Source organism: Garra rufa, chromosome 13 (genome assembly GCF_049309525.1).
Source record: "Garra rufa chromosome 13, GarRuf1.0, whole genome shotgun sequence".
NCBI lineage: Eukaryota > Metazoa > Chordata > Actinopteri > Cypriniformes > Cyprinidae > Garra > Garra rufa.
This window is the reverse complement of record NC_133373.1, coordinates 8,300,515-8,325,125: the sequence shown is the minus strand read 5'-3', so window position 1 is coordinate 8,325,125 and position 24,611 is coordinate 8,300,515. Positions and strand designations below refer to the sequence as shown.

General features: G+C 37.6%; 2 protein-coding genes across 2 annotated transcripts; one reads left to right on the top strand and one right to left on the bottom strand.

Moving 5' to 3' along the window:
• The first annotated feature begins 3,106 nt into the window (after window positions 1–3,106).
• Window positions 3,107–8,693, top strand: znf521 (zinc finger protein 521). Its single transcript, XM_073816591.1, has 3 exons — window positions 3,107–3,265; window positions 4,639–4,827; window positions 5,548–8,693. The coding sequence occupies exons 1-3, from the start codon at window positions 3,226–3,228 to the stop codon at window positions 8,055–8,057; spliced, it is 2,739 nt and encodes a 912-aa protein (XP_073672692.1). The 5' UTR covers window positions 3,107–3,225; the 3' UTR covers window positions 8,058–8,693.
• Window positions 8,694–15,133: 6,440 nt separating this feature from the next.
• On the bottom strand, window positions 15,134–17,055 carry gpr132b (G protein-coupled receptor 132b). Its single transcript, XM_073817157.1, has one exon. The coding sequence runs from the start codon at window positions 17,053–17,055 to the stop codon at window positions 15,967–15,969; it is 1,089 nt and encodes a 362-aa protein (XP_073673258.1). The 3' UTR covers window positions 15,134–15,966.
• Window positions 17,056–24,611: the final 7,556 nt, after the last annotated feature.

Below are 24,611 nucleotides of genomic sequence, written 5' to 3'. Positions count from 1 at the left end.
GTAGCCTACAAACCTACAAAGACTTGCGTTATTTAAAAAATCCACATCGTTTTATACATATTTTGGACTATGGATGTGAAATGGCTGCACTCAGTTGAAAGAGCTTACAGTGGTGATGGATATAAACGTGAGCTTAAACCAAATGTCGTATCACTGATTTTCTCCACAAGGAGTCTAAGAAAGAGAATGGCATCTAGCGTTTCTTGTCTCTGCCATTTGTAAGCTCTTTCAGTAGCTGGTCTACTAAAAGCCTCAAAGGCATCAGGGCATCAAGTGGAGAGAACAAAGACGCAGGTCTTTAGAAAGTTTTATTTGAAAATAAAATACTGATACGATTTCACGCCGTGCGACTTTTGGTTGTAATTTTCAGTCGAAGGGCAACAAGTGAAGCGATGTAAGTCGTCACTACTTTTCCTAGCGATAAGAAGAGGAGAAAAGAATGGGAAGATGCCGGTGGACAAATAAAACTTTCTAAAGACCTGCTTCTTTGTTCTCTCCACTTGATGCCCTGATGCCTTTGAGGCTTTTAGTAGACCACAGCTTCTGAAAGAGCTTACAAATGGCAGAGACAAGAAACACTAGATGCCATTCTCTTTCTTAGACTCCTTGTGGAGAAAATCAATGGTACGACATTTGGTTTAAGCTCACGTTTATATCCATCACCACTGTAAGCTCTTTCAGTAGATGTGGTCATCGTATCAGTATTTTATTTTCAGAGTTGTGTTGCGGTAAAAATACCAACAAGTAGCTCAGCGAGTGCAACCATTTCACGTCACCAAAATAATGATGCCCCCTATAGTCCAAAATATGCATAAAATGATGTGGATTGTGCGTTTTCTACTACATATTTCAGTAATAGACATAATTTGCATTATATTAAGCCATACGTGTCATAATCCTCAGGGTTCCCTTTAATGGTAAAGTCAACTCAAACTATACATAAGAGACCCAAAGTGTCAACACCTCAGAACCTGAGCGACGTGTTATGCTATTGTGTCTTCGTCGCAACATCTCCTCCTTTATTCACAAAACAGTCACAGACATGTGTCTCAGCAGCTAATTCAAAACTCATTAGGAACATGCAATTGCAGAGCGGACTCCCAAAGGGATCCAGCTTTCTAATCAACGTTCCCTACTGCAAAGCCCATCCAACGGGGCGGCTCATAACTAACGTTTCCACAGAGAAATTAAACCGAGGTGTCATTATGAAAGGAGACGCTCCTCTGATGATTTCATTATGACAGTGCCATATGTCTGATGGTATATTATAGATATTAAAAATGTTAAAGGAGCATTTTGCCTTTGATAGGTTGAGTAATTCCTCTAGATTTTTAAAGAAATGAAAGCAATAATTAACTGAACAATTGAACAAATGCCATGTAGAGCAAGTGTACTATCTTTTTTTTAAAAAAAGGCAAAATGTTAAAAAATATTGCTGATATTTTTCTATTTTGTTTGTTTCTTCATCAGAACAGATTTGGAGAAATTTAGCTATCACTTGCTCACCAATGGATCCTCTGCAGTGAATGGGTGCCGTCAGAATGAGAGTCCAAACGGCTGATAAAAACATCATAATAATCCACACAAATTCAGTCCACCAATTAATATTTTGTGAAGTGAAAAGCTGCATGTTTGTAAGAAACAAATCCATCATTAGGCATTTTAACTTTAGACCAATACTTCTGGCCAAAATATCCACAATCCATAATAACACTTCCTCCAGTGAAAAAGTCAATTCCCTAGTAAGATTTTTAATGTATTTATTTGATCCAAAGTACATCAAAAACAGTAACATTTTGAAATATTTTTACTATTTAAAATGTTTTCTTTTTGAATATGTTTAAAATGTAATTTATTCCTGCGATTCCAAAGCTGAATTTTTAACTTTATTACATTAGTCACATCACCCTTCAGAAATCATTCTAATATGTTAATTTGCTGTTAAAAAAACATGTATTATTATTATGTGGAAAACAGCCGAGTAGATTTTTCCAGGTTTATTTGATGAATAGAAAGTCCAGAAGAACAGCACTTATCTAAAATAGAAATCTCTTGTAACATTATAAATGTCTTTATCATCACTTTTGATCAATTTAAAGCATCCTTGCTAAATAAAAGTATTGATTTCTATCATTTCTTTCCCCAAAAACTCCAAGCTGAAAATTTAGATTTGATCACAGAAATACAATAAATTTTAAAATATATTCAAATAGAAAGCAGTTTATTTAAATAGCCTAGTAAAAACATTTACTATTTAAAAATATTTCTGCGTTTGCGATTTTGAATCCAATAAATGCAGGCTTGGTGAGCAAAAGAGAATTCTTCAAAACAGAAACAAAAAAACATAAAAAAAAAATCCAAAAACTTTTGACTGGTAGTGTACTTCTGTATTTCTGTAACCGTAAATGATTAATATAGACTGGAGTTTAAATTACTTGTCATGTTTTTATAAGCTGTTTGGACTTGGCACCTTGCATTCTGACGGCACCCATTCACTGTAGAGAATCCATTGGTGAGAGTGATGTAATGCTAAATTTCTCCAAATCTGTTCTGATGATGAAACAAGCCCGTCTACAAGTTTATTAGTGGAACTTTTCCTTCAGATGCTAATCAAATAGACTCACTAAGTCTTCTGTTCCTTATTCCTGAGGAAATGATGAGTCTTTTCCATCACATGTGTGTCTTCCTAAAGAGAACTCAACAATGTTTCAAACTGTGCTCAGATTTGTCAAGACTCAATCAAGATTTCTATACAAAGTCAAACGTTTCTTATCATATTCTTCTAAAATCAATCGATTTCAGCTTTTCTAATTACGTGTAGCAATTACGGTCAGGTAGTCGCATCTTACCATTCTTTACGGTTGAAAACAAAACAAGACAAAGAACTGCCAAATACACCGACGTCAAGAGAACTATATTTGAGCTATATCTGAGTAACATAAATGTGTTTGGGGTACCTGTGTCTGTGTGTGTGTGCGTGTGCGTGTGCGTGTGCGTCCGTGTGAGTACAGTGATTACGCATCTCGAGCGCGTCCCCGGTGGCGCAGAGCGTGTATGGAGTCATCCCGCTGCTGTAGGCGGGGGCGAGCCCCTTTGCCCGTGATATTAATGTGCTTTCCCGCTATGCCAATCCCCGAATCAGTTCGCAAGTATTTGCTCTTGTTTGCCGCTTGTGTGGACAGCAACTTAACCCGTCTGTGTTGACATCTACGGAAGTCCTCTGCAATGTCTCGTCGAAAGCAGGCGAAGCCCAGATCTTTGAAAGGTACGAAAGGCTTTTTATTTGTTTAATCGCTTGCTTCCTTGTTTTAAGTGAAATAAATCGACTGATAAAATGTAATTATTTACAGATTATTAAGATGAAGATGAATGTTTCGGCAAAACAGCAGACTCAAATTGTTTCGAAGCATAACTTTCTGAGTAATTTTATTTGTCATTACTCTTGTATGTGATGCACATAAATACAGATTGATCTATTGAAGAATTATTTATCATGTTAATCAAGGTAACAGTCTCTAGATTGGAACAACAAAGTTGTCTCATCTGTAGTCAAAACTAAATGTGTTTGTGTCTAGTTTTGTCTACATTGCGGGGACTAGATGTCCCAACAGGGACGGTAAAATCTGAATAAGGAAAATGGCTTAATAAACATACTAAATAATGTCTTACTGAAATTGTAATCACCCATATTTATGTGAGGGAAATATTAGCTCAGTATTAAAACAATAAAGGTCAAAGCAAAGTCCCAAGCTTAACAGAAAAGCAATGTGTGTGTGTACAGTATGAGTATTTTTATGTTTGCGATTCAGTTTCTTGTCAGCAATGTGGCTCTGTTATGTCATCTTGAAATCAATGGTGTTATATGTGACCCTGGACCACAAAACCAGTCATAAGGGTAAATTTTTTGACATTTAGAGATTTTTACACCTGAATATATAAGCTTTCCATTGATGTATGATTTGTTAGAATAGGACAATATTTGGCCAAGATACAACTACTTGAAAATTTGGAATCTGAGGGTGGGAAAAAATCTAAATATTGAGAAAATGCCTATAAAGTTGTCCAAATGAGTTCTTAGCAATGAATACTACTAATCAAAAATTAAGTTTTGATATATTTATGGCAGAAAATGTACAACATATTTTCATGGAACTTGATCTTTACTTAAAATCCTAATGATTTTTGGCATAAATGAAAAAAAATCTATAATTTTGACTCATACAACGTATTGTTGGCTATTGCTACAAACATATCCGTGTTACTTATGACTGGTTTTGTGGTCCAGGGTCACATATGGAGTACAAGAAGAATGAAACGACTGAAGAACAAATTAGCATTTTTGTATAAATAATGAGAAACTGAATTGAGCTTGGTGTGATATTGTTAAAAAATAAATAAGACTACATGAAACTTACAAAGTATTTTTAACAGTACTTCTTCAGTGCACTCTTTATTTGCACAGAAGGGAATTCCCCTGCTGGATGAAAAAATAGATCAAAATAGGGATGCCATAGTATTTTTTATATTTTGTCACTATTTATCTGGCTGATAAATATAGGACATACTGTACCTATATTAAATGTGAATGGCTTTGTAACTACCCGTCACTCTTTCTTGCTCGCAATCTTTTCTCCACAGGTCAAGACGGAAGGTTAAATACAAAGGAAGATAGCGTGATGGTAGAGAAGAAATGTTGCTCCTGGGAGAGGAGAAAAGAAAAGGATGAGGACAGGGAAAGAATTGAAAAAGAGAAGGATGAAGATGCTGAAAGCCTACAGCAAGCAGAATCATTCACCCAACAGAGGCTGAAGTACTGCCACGGTACAGGTACACACTCCCACACTATCCTTTTTATAGCATCCTTTTCATTGTGAATATTGTAAATCTGTCTCTCTCTGAATCTCTTCACAGACAGATTAAAAGGAATAAAGACCTCTTGGGTTTTATATTCAGGGTTTAGTGTTTCTGCATGTTTGTGTGACCTTTGAATTAGGCGTATTTGCAATTCCCTATTTGCACGCTAACAGAGTGAATCATGCCTTTACAAATGAATTTGGATTTATTGCAATTGCTCATCGTGAGAGATTTTTTTTATGTTTTTAATATGTTTAAAGCAGCTACATTAATCCGTTGATTCAGTGTATAATTTGCTACCACGATCCGAGTTTTGTTTTTTCTCTTGTACACGTTCAGTACTTTAAAGTAGCAGCACTCCATTTGTTCAAACTGTGAATCTGGTCCTCTCACACTGACAGCAATTTTAGTCACAGTGGGACTGCTCATTATGTGGCCCCATACTGAGCTAATTACATCTAAAAAAGTGTGAAAAAGAGCATCCAATTCATATTTTTGGTGTTTAGTCTTCTCTTATGAAGCTGAAGTATATTTTAACCCGACAGACTTCAGCAAGGCAGACCTCTTGAAATAAAAGAGCAGAATTCTTAGCTAAAACATAACAGTTTTTGTTATAGTGTATAGAGTTTGTAAAGTCATCTATCATTTAACAATCATGTAGTTAACACATTTTCCTCTCATCTCTGTCCACAGCGAATCATAATGTGGAGAAAGATGAAGAATGTTGTTTGGCTTTGCCTCTTTCCCCTGGTTTTTCCTCCTCTGACCATGAAGACGGATGTGACCTTGGATCCGAGGGAGACAGATATAAAGATCATCCGAGACTTGGTCAGTGTGGGAGGACAAACACTCCTTTGCCTGGCAACAGTTCAGTACCTCTTGAAATATCCCAAAAAGAATTCAGCAGTGAGACCTTCATGAACAGCAAACAGTGTTTGAGCAATCAATATGTACAGGGTAGTGCTATGTCCTCCCAACATCTCTCTCTTCCAAATGATCCACCAAATAACACTGAGAAAAGACAACCTCCAAACTGTGCTGAACAAGATCAATCAGCCCCCTTAATGGCAGAATGCACCTGTGCACCGGCATTTAAGTCAATGGCTACTAAAAAGAGAAAGTATCAGTTTGACTCAAACAGTTGTTTAGGAATCTCCAAAAAGCTCAAGGCGTTCGATAATTGTGTTCATTGTCACAACCACATAAACCCCAGAGCACATCCAAAGCCACAGGACAACAAGATCCTGACTTTTCCGGAGCACCAGAAAGAGGCTAATGTGATGCTAGGCCACTCAGTTTTGCTAGAAGCCGCAATAACGGCGGCCGTTCAAACGGTCCTTCAGTGTAGCTTCTGTCCTATGTCGTTAAAAGACCTGAAGGCTCTTCAAGAGCATGTACGTCAATCGCACAACTCTGCTTTAATCGAGAGCAACGTCTTCTTTTGCTCGCAGTGCTTCCGAGGATTCTTGACAAAGGACACGCTAGACAATCACATACAGCAGACACACTGTAAAAACCAGTGCTTGAAACTACCAGACCTAGAAGGAAAAGCAGAACAAAGGTCTTTGACCTTCTGTCCATACTGCACTCATTTGCCTATGTTCAACAGTAAGCTAAAACTAATGCAGCATATAAGAAAAACACACAACTTGATAAACCTTAAAGAGGGAACCGGGACATTGGGGTCAACCTCACCCCAGTCAATCAAGAGTTCAGCCAAAAAGACTGCATTACCTTCAACAGACCTCATCTGTGATCATTGTGGGGCTAAATACAACGATCTGGATCTGTTTCAAACTCACTTGAGTTCCCACCTGAAGAGTATGCTCCCAAAACTTACATGTCCAGAGGACTTCAAGGAATCTTTTAAGGAACACACAGTTTCTCATTTCAGCAATACATCTACGCTCTACATCTGTGAGAGCTGCAGTAAGACCTTCACCAGTGTCAAAGACTTACATGGGCATCTCCTTGATATGCACACCATTGTGTTTTACCGTTGTTCCCTCTGTCAGAAGGTGTTCAGCTCCAAGATGTCTATCCAGGTTCACCTGGCCTCCGAGCACAGTAACAAGAGAACCACGTTCCACTGTACGTCCTGCGAATGGGACTTTGAGCAAGAGCATGACTTGCACCTGCATGTCAAACAGAAGCATCTCGACAAACAATGCAAGGTGTACTGTTGCATCTTCTGTGCAGAGTCCTTTAGCACGGACGTTGAGTTGCAGTGTCATATCACCACGCATAGTGACAAATGCAGTCCATGCGTATGCACCAAGACCAGATCTCCCCTCGAGGTGCCCTTACACGAGAAACTCTGTGCCAAGAGCCAGAGCGCTGAAGGTAACAACGTGACCCCTCCACCTGTCTCCGAACCAGTTGCCAAGGACAGCGCTGGAATGCCGCCAGCGAATAGTGAAATAAGAGAAGGTTCAGTGGAATCGCTTTTCAGCCCTCCCGCTGAAAGCAAAGGGAAGGCGAATCTGAACGATCCGATGTTTGCCTGTGAAATCTGCGGAGCTTCTTACACCATGCAGTCCTTGCTCGCCAACCACCAGCTGCGAGATCACCACATCCAGCCTGGGGAGAGTGGCACTCTCAAGCGCAAAGTGGAGGCAATCCAAGGGAGCCACAAATGCAAAGACTGTTCCAAGACCTTCTTCACTGAGATGGCACTGTGGGAGCACGTCCAGACTCATCTAGGCCCCACCAAGCATTGCCAATGCCCCATCTGTGGAGAGCGCTTCCCTTCGCTGCTAACTCTGACTGAACACAAGGTCACCCACAGCAGGAGCTTGGACACGGGCAACTGCCGCATCTGCAAGCTTCCGCTTCACAGTGAGGAGGACTTCCTGGAACACTGTCAGAGGCACCCAGACCTGCACAACTCGCTGACAGGCTTCCGCTGTGTCGTGTGCATGCAGACTGTCACCTCCACTCTCGAGCTGAAAATTCATGGAACCTTCCACATGCAAAAGGTCCAGGGTGATGATATGATCAACAGCTGTATGGACCCCTCCAATCTTAAAAGCTCCTCAAACATTGCTCAGCAAGAAACTCTGACTATGAATGTCAGTACATTCGAGCATAAACTCAGAGGCAACAAGACTAGTGTTTCTTTAGTCAACTGTTGTTCGGCTACGGCTCTCATACCAGAGGAGAGAAGCAATAAGAACACTCTCACCCAGACCACAACAGTTTGAGTCAACGGCAAAGCCAGAATTGTAAATGACAATAGATGTACTCTTCTGATTGCTTGTGATCTGGAATATCTGTATTAAATATTTATGCCTTAAATGTGTGAAGACTTAAAGATGTTTGGGAGAGGCTGTTTTCTCCTTTCCAGTGTCTCTATATACATTTCTGCAACACCATAACTGTGTACCTTACTGCATGTTTCGTGGCAGTTTCAGTGAAATGTCCAGAGAGTGCCACTAAAACACACTATCAATACATGACCATGGCACGTTTTTATTACCCTGTTTAAGGTACATATTGCGGCTGTTAAGAATTCAAAAATCCGGGGAGTGTCACTAAAGGTTACTGCTCTATCTTGTTGGAAATATCCCCTACCCAATAGTGTTAACATAAGCAAAAGAGATATAAAATGCATTTGTTGATACAGCCGTGCTATTTTAACTTCCTTATGCAGATTTGAGCTGTTTTGTCAACCTGTAGTTCTTCATTTCTCAAACCTACTGAATAAGAAAACTGATGCATGTGAAGCTATATATGCAACGACAACGTTCAAAAGTATCAGTTTTCAAATCGCTCAGGATGTTAAAATAGTTTTGAAGTCATAACAATATTCTGCAAGTAATTGTGTGAAAATTGGGCTTTATCAAAGAATAAATGTTGTCATTGTTTTACTGCCTCTAGTGTTCATTTGAACTGCAAACTGCAGTGATTCGTACATATAGGTATGTTTTGTCAGTTTTGCAGAAATGTATATAGAGGCACGTATTTCCAATAAGCCTATGTTGGTTTTAAAAGTGGTTTCTTTTGTTTTGAGATGGTCGGCAAATGCCTAATTCTCACAAGTGCGAAGCTAATCTTCATTGGACACTTCTGAGGTTCTAAACTCAGATTTACTGCCATATTTGGATCATTTCCTCTATCTTTGTTGCGTTTTAAGATAAATCCTTGCGTTAAGCAATGGAGCTGGATCTTGGTGGATCTAGACAGTAATGAGTTGCTGATGACTGAAACTGCAGATGCGCAGAGGGGCAGAAAAGAGGATGAGATGTGGGCAGTGGGACTTAGTCATTAGCGGCGTTTTATCTAATTGAAATCTAAGCAGGCCTCTTGGTAAACTTTATGGATTAGATGTAGGGCTTTTGGACAGTGGCGTCGGATAATCACAGTTGAAATGTCATGTATTTTTATTTTGTATTATGTCTTCTTAGTAAAATATCTTCACCTCTGCCTTTTTGACACTTTCGACTTAAAATTTCAATGATGCATTTAGTTAATTGTGTATCTGTATATGATGTTTTGTTGCAGAAAAGTAAATTGTTTTCGTGGGTAAAAGTGCATGTATGTGTAAGTGGTGTATGTTTTCATTTTCAGTTCTCCATATAGATTCCCATAAAAATAATAATAAAACAAGTGCACTTTAATAATGTACTTTAAAGTGCTCTGTTTTCACGCACTAATTGTGTATTTAATATATTAAAAAATGTTATTTAGTCTTTCTTAAGATTATCTTAAGAACATCTAACTGTACTCAAATGTGCAATTTTGAGTCACCATAATTATGAACTAAAATGCTTTTAACATACTATCCCTATGTTAAAAAATGTATTTAGTTACCACATGTAGTACACTTCAACCCATCTTTCACTAGTGGGTTCAAGTGCACTACAAGTGGTAACTAAATACATTTTTAAATACAGAGATTAAGAACATGAACTGAATGGCAGGATTTGACTTCCTCCATACGCTGTTTCCTCACACTAGAGCGTTTGTGCATTTGCTGTTCATTTTTTAAGTAGTACAACTACCCATTGATCGTTGACTTTTAAAAATCCAACTAACATGATGTCAGTGCATATTTCTGAAAAGGAAAATTAGGTAATAAGGCCTGAAGTTGGAAGCCACCAGGACCTCATTTGGAAATACCCCTCAATCACCATGACAGCAGCTGGGCTTTGACCATAGACACAGGAAGGAAAAGTGGCATCATTTTAGGCACGCCTGTGCTGCAAAAATGCATTTTCAGAAAAAATATTATAAATACACCCAGTGCGTTGTGCTGCTGAATTTCCGAGAACACAAAAGTCACTCTGTAGCAAAAACTTGATAGGGTTAATGAACTGTCAACTCTCTTCTGATTTTATATAATCATAATACAAATGCTGATTTAATGCTATTGAGACAGCGATCATCCCAGAAAATGTTTGGGTTTAAACATCAACTTGGTTTTCCTTTTGTGTGTCCAGGCTTTAGGCCAAGATAAAGTCGGCTGTGAAAACATGATGCCGGGTAATGCCCGGACCATCTGTCAATAAGCGTCTCTCGAGTGGGTCGAGTGCAGAGGAGAAATGACTAAAAAGACAGCGCAGTTAGTCTGACTTTTGAATCAAAATATTTACAATTGCAGGGTTGAACATTAAGTACAACACAGTGACACAGTGAAGTGCAAATAGTGCAAATGTACAGTATTTGTCTTACTCTTAAAATGATAAGCCTGAATATAAATCATGATAAGTCTGAGAGGTGTTAAACCTAAGGCTTCTCAAAACAGCTGACTAAGATCCTTTATGTTCTGGGTGTTAACAGACCAGCCTGACCTGCCGTCCAGGTGCACTCCCAAGGAACTGTAGGACTATTTCATGTCAACATCCTCCGGGATGGAAACCAGGGTGAAAGTTCCTCTTCCTACTGAAATCCAACATCACCTCCTTTGTGTTGCTTTTTTTTCCCACATCACATGCGTCATAAAGCATTTCTCTGCTCTCTCCTTTCTCTCAAATTCCTCACATATGCAACAATCACATATCCATCATCTGAGTACTCCTGTAAGCTACTATCCAATGCTGTATTTAAAATCTGTTGCATAAAAAGGTAATGGGGTCCAGATAAATGCTCACGTGATCTGAAAAGGTCAAACAGGTGAGAAAATGATTTGTAAATGGCGTTTAAGTGTCAGGATTTGCCTGATTAAATTCTGTTTTTCAGTTACTAACAAATAAGACAGTGGAAAAACATGAAAACCACGACTGCAAGGTGAAATTAGGACAACACTTCCCCCTATTGGCTGAGTATGTGACACTACAGCACCTGATTAATTTGTTTATAATAACTGGACTTGTTTTCATCTTTTCTTTTAAACGATGTTGTCAAATACTGTAAGAGTAGTGGGCATTAGTTATAATACTAATAGACATTTGCACTGTTTTAGTCACACTCATTACACAATATGATAGACCCATACCTCAATTGTAGTTGTAGTATTATCAAAGAACATGCAGTAAATCCACCTTATTTTTTCCGTAAGAACGGGCGCGGCCATTTGTAATTTTTTGTCTTGCTTCTGGTGTCCACTTCCAGCTATTTTTAGCTGTACAAAACAGCTCGTTTTGCTGCTTAATATAACAAACTGGTGTGTCTTCCCATATTATTTTAATATATTATTATGAACGCACTGGTTTACTGCACTTTTTTATTCTTTTCGTTATTTCCCTAAAGTCGCTATAATGAACCAGAAATCTCGCACATTCACAGAAAACGACTTACTTTCGCGTTGAAAAAAATGTGGTTTAGTGTAAAGAGAGGGAACGCATTAAAATCAATGAAAAGCTTTTATACTGTTTCGGATGTTCACACAACGACCAGTAGATGGAGCTCCGAGAATGTGTGTAAATGCGTACGAATCCAAAATGTTATTCAGTATGCATATTATTTTACATATACTACTGCATTGTGTCAAGCTTCTGTTTAAATACATCAGTGTCAAATTTAGTTCAATAGTTTCCATTCATCGCTCATATAAGCCTTAGGGTGAGGCCTTAATTGTTGTCACCTAAGATTGAAATGTATGCTCCTGCAGTCAGCTGTTTCCCGCTGTGTCCTTTAATGTGACGTACCTGTTTCAGGATATGTTCATCCCAAAATAAATGTTAAAGAAATAGGCTATCGTGATTCGTGGCTAGCAGACGATTACAATAAAATAAATTTAAAAAGCAGAAATAAAGTAGACATTAGGCTACGCCACTGGTTTTGGCGGCTTTTAACTTTTAACGTGACAAGAGGTGATATATTTTACATGAGAAGTTCATGGCGCTAAAATGATTTGCTTTTGAGAGATGCATTCCCTCAGATGGAGAAAGACAGGTAGGTCAGGATGTTTTCTGAGGAGCCTTTCTTCCTTAATACATTAATAATTCACATTTCATGAAACATATCAAGAGGGATAGCCTACTATGAAAGAAAGCAAAGAGACAGAATTTCAGTGAACACAACAAAAGGAAATGGCTTCGAAGAAAATCATTTAATCTCTTGGGATTTGTTATAGATTTGAAGAGAACTACATAGTCTACACTCTTGAAAATAAAGGTTCTAAAAGGGGTGTTTTTGCAGTGATGCCACAGAAGAACCATTTTTGGTTCCCAAAAGAGCCTTGCAGTGAAAGAATCTTTTTTGACTATAAAGAACGTTTTATGCATTTGAAAGGTTGCATGGATGTCCAAATTTCTTCATAGAACCATTGATGTAAAAAAAAAAAAAAAAAAAAAACCTTTTGAGAGTGTAGATCAATGTAACATTTCAGTGTATGGCCAAACAAAGCAAGAAATTTACAGTCATTTTTACTGTACATGATATTCTGTGAATTTCCTGTGTCAAACATATTTCACGGAAACAAGATATTGTTTCACAATGCGTCACACAATTTTGTACATGTGATGACAAGTGATGTGCCAAGTGGAATTTATGAACACAAGACTGCAGACTGAGGCAGGACAGTTGCTTTTTACACATACAGTTAAATCATCCTTTAGTCAGTCAGTCTGTCGCAGCCACATGTCTAGCTTATCACAACAGGGGTGGGCACCAATGGGATGACTGTTTGCTATTGGCTGACGACAGCTGGCTGCTTAATTATTCATTAAGGAAAGGGCCAATTAGGAACCTTGGTAACTGAGTTAATTATTCAGAATGTTTACAGTGGAAGGAGAGGGCAGACATACCAGATGACCATGAGTTTGTCTGGCTTTTAGCTTTTGCAGAATGTCATATGCCTTTTTCACTCAAAAGTGTGAATGAGGACAGATGCGGCAACTGTTGCACTTGCTCAACATGTAATCAGAAATAGATTTACAGTAGTCTGCCTTTTTTTACTGATCTTAAATCATACTTAAAAGAGCACACAAAATGGTCAACACATCAGAGATATCTTTCAGCGACCCAAATTTTAATCATCAGACCACAGAAACCAAACAGTTTTCAATATTTAATGCTAAATTGACAAAATACTATTTAAATGATATTATACATTTTTAAATAACAGTTTTTTCAGTATTTGTTGAAATATTTTATTGACTAATTTTAGTATCATACTCTTGAAACCTGCCCTTCTCTTGTAATCTCGCTTGAGTTTATTTACCGTTTCTGAAGAGTAGCACTATGTGCAAATTGTCCATCATAATTTACTGGTGACTGCGATTTATTATGGTCTAAATTACAAATGAAATCTGGGAAAATAGGACAAATGGGAAAATCAAGCAAAATAAGAATGTTATACCTAAAAAGCGCCATATAACAGATAGTCCTGAAATTGTGTCATTCATTGAAATAACATTAAAACAAAAATAATCATAATGCAAAACACATCCATTATAAAATTGTATAAAAAAAACACATAAGAACAATAAATTAAGAAAATACATGTTAGGTTTGTACGTAATGAACCAAACAACACTGTCATCACTAAAAGGCATGCAGTTTAACACTGACACATTACATTTACAAAACAAAACACTGCATTGGTATTACAGTAAACTATGTGAGAACAAAAAAGTGATGCTGTGTGTAGTTTAAATATAGCAGTTGGTTCCAGACATTAGCCAACAGACCATCCACTGACCATTTGAAGCTTTATTGCACAAAAAAAAAAAAACACTTGCCACACTTTTAAAGAAATAATGTGCAAAATTTGTACCTTTAGGGCTACATTGGCTTGACCCTGAAGCAGTACCTTAATGGAAACTTCTTGACCCCTAAAGGGTTCATAATTTCGCACCAGAGGAAACTTTTCATACGCTGCGTCTCAATTCGCATACTGTCCGTCCTAAATAGTAAATAGAATTAGTATGTCCCAAATCATAATATGTTTAAAAAAGTATGCCAAAGATTCCCAGGTGGTCTACTACTTCCAGTTAGAATTCAAAGTGCAGATCAATGCACAGCACACTCTAACACATCACAACACACTGTGCAGTGGACGAGGATTCGATTACAACTACAAACACGCATAAAAAGTATGCATGCTTCACAAAAAGAGTGCATAGTATAAATAGGCAAATTGGGATGCAGCAATAGTTCCTCAAACTATTGGTGGAAGTTCCTGCTTTTTGGCATGTTCGCACCGCAGGAACTAGGAACGCATTTAGTTACTAACTAAATTAGCTCCCACTTCAGAGTAGGGTTCTATTGACCTTATTCTCCAGCCAGATAGCACACATACATCATGGTGATGTCTATTTGACATCTGCAAGACATATTTTTTTAGAGTGTTTGCTCATTTGCAATACATCTATAGGACGTTTCCTATCAGATGTCAAATAGATATTTATTAGATGTCTTTAAGATGTTTATGATTTAGAATGTATGTAAAACTGACATCTTACAGACGTTTGTCAGATGTTTGTATACAGCTGATGCTTTCCAGCATCAAGCGATCTTCAACAGACATCTTGAAGACGTACGTGTGCTATCTGGGTGGTGTACATCTAACAACAAAAAAATACATCTTCCAGATGTACATGCAGACGTCAAATAGATGTCTCCATGATGTATGTGTGCTATCAGGGTAGAGAAACAAGTGCGTCACCATCTTTAGAATATTGTCTTTGAACCTACTGTTTGTGTGGTAGCTCTGTATATTTCTATGGCATCGCCGTTTAGGAGTAATTTAGCTGGTAAAGTGGATTTATGTTTTGTAGAGTTGAAGAAAGTTGTCATGAGCATTGTAATGTTTAAAGAAAATGTCTTGTCAGTAGACCAGAAAATTGATGTCAAGTTCCTAGAACTACACGATGCAAAGCACCAGTACCATAAATCTACATATATTGCACACTTTAGGGCCTTCTTAACCCTTGAAGGGTGCATATTAGTACCTTAGAATAGCACAAAAGGTGTCCCTTTGAGGGTATTGCCCAAGTGATAAGCCTGTACCGACTAAAGGTACAAATTTTGCACACTTTTTCTGAGTTCTAATCTGATTGGCTGGTTTGATACACCTTATGTGATTCCAACTGCACGTTTTTTACCAATCTGCTTGGAATCAGGAATCATCCTCACAAGGTCCTGAGCTGGTCGTTGGACTTGCATTATCTGCCCAATTTGTGGCACCTAATCTGTGATCCGTGTTGAGGCACTTGGTAGCAAGTAAATATAATGTTATCCCACATTATGTCTGTATATTTATTGACATTTATACCTTTTGGACAGGCAGAAATTCTGAGAATTTGTCCTTGTGAACTTCATTTACTGTATCAGTTATTTGGATATGATTGATTTTAGATATAGGCCATGCGAAAACAAAACCAAGTGAAGTGAGTCACTTTAAAAGTGGGTCAGATGGCCTCTTCCTGTCTGCTGAGTTTGAGCTTATCAACACAATCTGAAGAATATGCTCTAAATAGGAGTCCAGGATATTCAGAAGCTGCAGCTCAGACTGGGTGTTATGGAAACAGTTTGTGGCGGAAGCAGATCTGGAGGTGTGAAATACACAGAGATTATCTTATTGTGAGATCCTTTCAGTTGAAAGACCACAATTATAACAGGAAATTCACTTTTGGTTTTTTTTCAAGATCTGTCCCATTTCAAGGTGTTATTGCATTGATGTAACAACCTTGATTTTTCACTTTCTTCCAAGAAAAGCAAAAAACTTTAGCATGCAGTGGGGCAAGTTGTCCTTATTTGATCGCCTTTTGCTGGGACAGTGTCTGAATTGCTTTTGGAGCTGTGCATGTTGTGTTGGCTGCTGTGTGTCGAGCGCTGACTCGCGTTGACTTTGTTACACAGTGACGCCATGCCTTTTCTGATCTCCTGATGAATATTGTTGCTGGAGAGCACGTAGAGAATAGGGTTAAAGGCGCTGTTGAAAGTCGACAGTCCTAAGGAGATTTTGTAGGGCATGTAGATGTGTTGTTCAAAGTGACACTGCTCTTGCAACTTGGGGAAGTGGAAGGTGATGGCACGCAAGAACAAGATAATGTGGTACGGAGCGAAACAGATCAAAAACAACGCCACCACAGCCACGGCCAGGTAGCGCACCTTGTCCTTCTGATGAGGCTGGAGACCCGTACTGGCCTGAACATTAGCAAGAATAGCTCTATTGGTGAAAATTAGGATGGCAAGGGGTATACAAAAGCCGATGCAGACGCGAGCGTAGCTGAACCCCGCAACCGCCGCTGAGGTCTGGCTGGGCTCAAAGCAACGGCGACTTCCTTGGGCAGCATTGCCTTCAGGCATGATGAAGACAGGCACGTGACCCAAGCCTACAACCATGTAGATGGAAAACGCCACAAGAGCTGCGATCCGTTTCTGGCGAAGACCGCGAGACTCGATGGCGTAGACCACCGCCACATAACGGTCGATGGATACGCAGCACAGCAGGAAGATGCTGATGTACATGTTGTTGAAGAACACAAAGCCAGTCACTTTGCAGGCCATGGAGCTCCACGGCCACTCGTGGTTATTATTGACGTACACCGTCCACAAAGGCAGCGTGAACAGGTAGGTGAGGTCGCACACGGACAGGCTGAGCAGGTAGATGCCGAGGACGTTCTTACGACACACCTGGTGGAGGGTGAGGTAGACCGTGGCCAGGTTGGCTGGCAGGCCGATGATAAAAACCACGATGTAGAGCACCATCAGAGGAACGCGGTCATTTTCATAGGATATTTCACAGGTCACCTTCACACTCTGGTTCACGGTCGTCGAGATGCTCGCTGCCACAGTGGATTCCTGCATCATATCTGAGGGGAAAAATAAAGAGAGAAATGAGAATTAGGGATGAAACACAATTCTGCACTCTAAAAAATGCTGGGTTCAGTCTGTTTTAAATATTTTTATCCAGGTGCTGGGTACTTAAAAATGCTGGGTTATTTTTTATTAACCCTGGGCTCAGGGTAATTTTTCTGTAAGTAGGCTGCTGGGTTATTTTTTCTACCCAACCGCTGGGTTGAGCCTGTCCTTGACGAAACAACCTAGCTGTTGAGTTACAGTCAAAACATGGGCTTTTTGCTTCCTCTACAAAAGAGAGTGGTTCTCAGCGCCACCGATTTGGTGCACTTCTTCAGCGAAATACAGGTTTGTATACATTTAATTTAATATATAAAGTCTTTATTATGCTGTAAATTATATTATTTTAAACAATGCATACAAAGATGAGATGTCAGTCAGCAGTGGTTGTTTCACATGATGGAAATACCTCAGTACCATTTGTTTATGGCAGGTTATGGAGTCAGTCAGAGGATCTTTCAGCTTTGAGTAAAAATGTTCATAGTTCGTAGTCCCATCACCAGCTCAGATTTCGTCAACACACTGGCATGAGAATTAGCACTATTTTAGTGAAAAGTGGTAACAGAAAATGGTTGAATACACAAATTAATATGCTACTTTTAAATGTTCCAAGTTTTTTTTCTAAAATGCTTGCTAAACGAGTTTAAATGTATGTAATATTGTAAACTATCCTCTGTTCAGCCCATTTTAAGCCAGCAATATAATACTTTTTAAACAATAGCTAACTTAAAACAACCCAGCATGTTTGGTAAAAACATTTAATCCAACCTGCTGGGTCAAAATAACCCAATATTCTGTCCAATATTTACCCAGCATTGGGTTGTTTTTAACCCAGTGTGGGAGTTCCATACTTAATAAATTAAGAATTCATGCCCATGATTCATTCATTTGGCCATTTTTAAATAATTTGTCCTCTAATTTTTGTTAAGTTCAACTATTTTTTAAATCTTCTACCATTTTGCTCCCTTATTTATTTAAATGGCCAGATTGTACACTTTTTTTAAACCAAGATGCTATAGGTTCAGCCTGTTGGGCCATTTTATTGGTTTATTTTTAATTTTTTTTTTTTTTTTTTTTAATTCAGGTGCTGGGTAGTTTTTCTGTAACTCAGCTGCTGGGTTGTTTTTACTGTCAATACAAACGAAAACCCCCACACATACCCCCTCAGTGTAACCCAATGTTGGGTAGTCTCTGCCAAACCAGTTAAATCTGGATAGCCTACATTTGTCAGCGGCCATTTTGTGTTCTGTCATGAGAGAAAACTTTACTGATAGGACACTTTCTGAATGAAATATAAGGTTTGTGTTATATTTTATTCCTATCTAATTATTACTGTATGAATAGTAATGTTTCCTTTTCTTGTATAAATATACGTCCCTGCTAACGTCTGCTCGGAACGCTATTCTACAAACGCAGCGTTCACCGGATCTGCGCTAAAAGTGAACGACGCGCCAGCGCCGCCATGGAAGTTTCACTTTCCGCCAAACGAATGCGAGAAACACGACTTCGCTGTTATATTTAACTAAGTTTTCATATGCTCCGCTGACTACAATAGAAGCACTAGTGATATACTGCGCTGTTGTTGCAGCTGTGGTCGCGCTATGCGGTTGACGGGTTGAAACTTAAATGTCTGAAAGACAAGATGGCAGGAGGCAAAGCTGTTTTTGATGTAACTTTTTGAAACATGAATAGTTTAATTTAGAGTGCATTTTTATTATTTAAAATGAAAAAAAAAAAAAAAACACTGTGTGGAACTCTGTAGAATTTAAATAAAATAATTAGGTATTTAAAAATGTAAAATAAATGAATACTATATACTGCCAATATTATTAAATAAAATAAATGTTATAGATACTATTCAATTTAATAAATACTAATAAATAAAAGAAAATTGTAACACTTTACAATAAGGTTCCATTAGCTAATGTTAGTTTATCTATTGACTAACATGAACTAGCAATGAACAATTTATTACAGTATTTATTAATTTTTGTTAATGTTGGTTAATGAAAACACAGTCATTCATTGTTAGTAACAAGCACAACTTTTGATTTAAATAATGCATGAGTAAGTGTTGAAATTACTTTAGGATTAATAAATGCTGTAGAGATATTGTTCATTCTTTGTTCATGTTAATTAAAGTAGTTATTGTACTGTAAAGTGTTACCAATAAAATATTTAAAAAAAAAATACTCATTTTAAAATAAAATTCAAAGTTAAAGATATATAAAAATTAAGATAAATAAAAATTTAATTTTAAGACCTTACATAAAAACGAAGCAACAATGTAAAACATTATATTGTGCATGTTTAATAAAAATAAACAATTGAGTTACCGAATTTAAGCTAAAGCCCAAAGTGGCTTCACTTATAGGCTATTTTTGTATTTTAAGGTAACGCCTTAAGGTGCTTTACAAGCAAACATAACAGAAAAAAACAGCACATTTTAAATACCTTAAATTTACATCAAACAATGCAAAATAAAATGAACAATCTAGTAAAAGCAATCCTAAAATAAAATGTTAGAAGAGATTTAAAAGACACTAGTGAATTTGCTTACCTAATGTTCTCAAATCTCAAAGCTTAAAAGCATAAAAAGAAAAAGCTCTATCACCCCTACACTCTTAAAAATAAAGGTGCTTTAAAAGGTTCTTCACAGCGATGCCATAGAAGAACCAATTTTGATTCCACAAAGAACCAAAGGTTCTTCAAAGAACCATCTCTTTACCTTTTTTATTCTGAAGAACCTTCTTTTACCACAAAGAACCTTTTGTGAAACAGAAAGGTTCTTCAGATGATAAAGGATCTTTATGGAACCATTTAAACAAAAAAGGTTCTTCTATGGCCTCGTGAAGCACCTTTATTTTTAAGAGAGTAGAACAAAGCCGTGTCTTGGGAACGACTAAAAGACCACTCTTTTAGAGAGAGGAACACAGATTTCGGCATGGTGTGTAAGGCATTAAAAGGTCTGTCAAGTACTGAGGAGCTAGATCACGCAAAGCCTTAAAATCAATATGGTACCTGACAGAAAGCCAGTGCAAAGACTCCAAAACAGGGGTAATATGATCACCAGCCCTAACCACAGACAGAATTCTAGCAGCCGAATTTTGCAAATATTGAAGTTTTTTAATGGAGGATTTAGATACTCAGGCAAGAAGACCATTGCAATAGTCAACACGGGAAAAAACAAAGGAGTTTATCAACCTCTCAGCAACTGGGAAAGACAACATAGGACGTATATTTCTGAGGTGGAAAAAAGATGTCTTAACTGTATTCTGCACAAAAGGCTCAAATGACAGCGTAGCATCAAAAATAACTAAAAATAACATAAAAAATAACAATCAATCAATTTCACTTTTTCTTTGACTCAAAAAACTATTTTGAGGCATCAAGCATGCGAGCATTGATATGGTGAAAATTTGGCACAGATAAAAGTAGGTTCCATTTGACCTGACCACTGATAAGGAGCAAAAGGTTAAAACCTTCCAATCTAACCGCACAACACTGTATGTTTCAGTGTTTCTGCCATGTCTCACTCATAGTAAAACAGCCCCATTCCCCTTCATCTCTGCATAGCACATTGTACCACTCCCGACGTTTGCCCCAGCTAGACAAGACAGACACTGAAATATTCATAGAGACCCCATCATCCATGGGGAGAGGGGAAAAAACAAGTGCATCAGAATGGAAACGTGTTAGTGGAAAACACATTTGCTGCTAAATGAATTATATGAATCATAGCGTTTCGACCCTGACATTTCAGAAAATGAGTGGTCAATGAGATCAAAACGCAACAGGAAGAGTTGAGCAAGATGTTTTTAAAGTTAAGAAAGTTAGAGAGACAGTTAACCCACCCATAATGCAAAATACTGACCTGCTGACTAAGAATCACTCCCTTTCTTTGAACGTATTTCTCGCTTTTCACACTAGAGGAGAAAAAAAAAACCTGACACTGAACATGAACTTGAGAATTGGGCAAGAAAATAGTGCAAGTTCTCTATTTGACCTAATAATGACATTGATGGACAGTGTCAAGAAAGACTACAGTACAAACAGCACTAGTCTTCATTGTGTTCTGTGACCTCCTTATAGTCATTAAATCACTGTGCGGGTGTTAAGACAGACACTGTGACTTTTGGATCAGATGAAAGCTTTTATTCCCTCGTCCCATATCATTAGTGTCAAGCCACTGCCGATGCTCAGTGAAGTGTGTGAGACCTTTATTTTTAGCCGCTTCAGGCAAATTCAAGGAAACAAGCTCCAACATGATGCTCTACAGTAAGAAGATGGCAAAAATGGCATCTGAAATGTATTTTGTTTGATATTAATGTGTTTTAAATGTATTAGAACAGACAAATAATACATTTTGAGACTAAATTAAACTGACGTCTTCATTAAATATTCACGATTCCTTTGTTTACTGCTGAAATCAAACAAACCTCTCAAGTAAATATGATTATTATTTGTTTGCTAGAACATGTGACATGATTGCGGTTTTCCCTGAAGAAGAACAACTGATATGTATCTTCACTATTCACTATCAGCCAACTTTCTAACTAATCTTAGTTATTAATTAAGTTATGTTAGCTATAAAGTGTGAGGTTAAAAGTTGACAATTCCTGCTCTTGATAATTAAAACACATGGTCAATCAGTTACACACGCGCACACATCCTGTTTTCAGATTGTAGCCTTGAGGTGTCCCACACGCGCACACACACAATAAGTCTGGTACTTCTCAATATGTAAACGTAAATATGACATTTCCATTAAATGTAACGGTAATCGTAGCTCTTACCTCTAAATTGTGTTTAAGAAAGTGTCCACTCTTCATTCACCCATAAGCATCGAAATGACCGTGGAGTAGCTCCGCGCGTGTAATGATGAGGGGCGGCGTACTCGCATCTCTTCACCACACAAGATCACGTGATAACCGCACTTCTGCTTTCTGACTGCTGGGTCAAATAAGTCGAATGAATGAAAAAGAAGAAACATTTATGACCCTGTGAGCCACCTATAGGAACGCCTGTTTTAGCATCATCAGCGCGTTGTGCGTTTGTGTACATGAGCGAATCGAGGGCACTCAGAAGGCGAATGATGCTCAGAATTGCTACATATATGTGACCCTGGACCACAAAACCAGTCTTAAGTAGCATGGGTATATTTGTAGCAATAGCCAAAAATACATTGTATGGGTCAAATGATCGATTTTTCTTTTATGCCAAAAATCATTAGCACATTAAGTATCATGAAGATATTCCATGAAGATATTTTGTAAATTTTCTACCATAAATACATACATAACTTGATTTTTGATATGCATTGCTAAGAACTTCATTTGGACAACTTTTAAGGCGATTTTCTCAATATTTAGATTTTTTTGCACCCTCAGATTCCAGGTTTTTTACCTCAGACAAACATTGTCATATTTTAACAAACAATATATCAATGGAAAGCTTATTTACTCAGCTTTCAGATGACGTAAGAATCTCAATTTCGACAAATTTACACTTATGACTGGTTTTGTGGTCCAGGGTCACATATAGGTTTTGAAAGAGTCTGAACCAGAAGTTTTAAACGTTTTTCAGACCTCGAATTATTAGATAAATAATAAATATTTGTATAAACCCACAATTTGTCAAGAATAGATTAATGCCACAGTAAAGTGAACCTAACCTAAACAAGTTATTTTAATACAAAGAAAAGTCAGCATCCTCCTCCAGGTAACAACATTTATATAAAGAAGATTTAAAAACGAGTTGGTTAAAGAATTTATCATTTTGGAACTCGAACTTGACCACAGTATATTTCGAAACTAACACTATAAGCATTTGTTGTAGGGTAAGAGTTGGTGTGAAATTACTCAGACATTTTCCACTTCTATTTAGCACCCCAGAAATTTCTAAGAGTAGTGTTTTGATTACCTGTTACGAAGTTTATCATCTTTAATTCATTTTGAGTTTATAATATTAAAATGACACGACGTGAAAAAGGAGCTGCTCAGATTCTGTTCTCCTGTGACAAGGGATCTTTATTAGTATTTTCACCACTCGTCATGAATCGGACGAAACATATATTTTAATGATTACTGCTGCTGAAAATAGTCAATTATTGTCGTTTTAGGCTGTACTTATCGGCCAAGAAAAACATCTGGAGTGGTATAGACTGCTATAACAGATAAAGGAGAAGAGTGCGAAAGACTGTCTGAGGAAGAGGCGTTTGTGGTTGACCAAACTGAACCAGAGCGAGTCTTGACAACATTCGTGTTTGTGCTTATCATTTCCAGTCAGGTAGGTGAAATATTTAGCTAATATCCTTTTTAATACTGCTTGTATGAATCTTTACCGCCTATTCACTTTTTAAGTTAAGTTTGTCAAAATATTGCACCCTTTCCTGCTTACTAAGTCCTTCTCTATATGATTTTTCAGTGGTTTAAACAGCATAAATTAGCAGAACAACATATTCTGTAGTACATTAACTGTGCAATCTATGCTGTTGTTTACATCTGAGTGTCTCCAATATAGGCACACACACCTGGGTAACTGATCAAACCGTGGCGTAAGTGTAAACCCTCTACAAGAAATTTGTAAGAGTGTTTTCATTACTTGTTACGAAGTTTAATCTTTAATTTATTATTATTATCATCAACAATTTGGGGTTTAATAAGTTAAAACGACACATAATAAAACAAGTTTCCACCCATTTTCACAAGCGGCAACGGTGTACCAGTTCTAACACCATGGCAGAAATCTGCGCAAAGCATGCTAAGTGTTCTGTCATTGGCTGCACAGATGAGCAGAGAACACTATTTAGAGTTACAGCCTCAGAGGAGACAAGAAAGCAGTGGATTTATTTATTTATTTACTGTATACTGCTGCTGCCACACAAATCTAATTGAAATATGCAATTTCTTTCCCAGCTGTTTACATTCACAGACAAAACCGGCTGTATTTGTAACTTGTGTGTTTTGAAACATAAACTTGTGTGTATTTGACTGTTTAAGCGCAATAAGACATGAAAGACAACTTGGTTTAGTACTCACATGCCATGTGACAGCCACTTTCTGTGCCCATGCTTCAGACGTGTGTGCTCAGAAAACCCTTTATCAGAAGTTTAAACTAATATGGCATAATTTCAGCATGATAGACGATTCTGCAATGATAATCAATCATGTTTTTAACGTTTCGGATGTACGAGCTGTAAAAGCCCTATTCTGGAAAAGGGAGCGGGGAGCAGGAGCTCATTTGCATTTAAAGAGACATGCACAAAATATCCACTCAAAATTTCAAAACGATATAATAAATTATCTGTGGGGACTGGGCCCAAAATTTTGAAAGGTAGTGTGAATTTGGTAGCTATGATTGTTGTGGTTTTAGTTTCTAAATGTGTTTTTCTACTGTTCACCACGAATACCTGTTTATTGTATTTTTTGGTCACCATTGTTACCATTCATGGCTTTAACCTGTGGCTATTATTTTTGTAGAAATACCACTAAATCCAAGCTGTATAA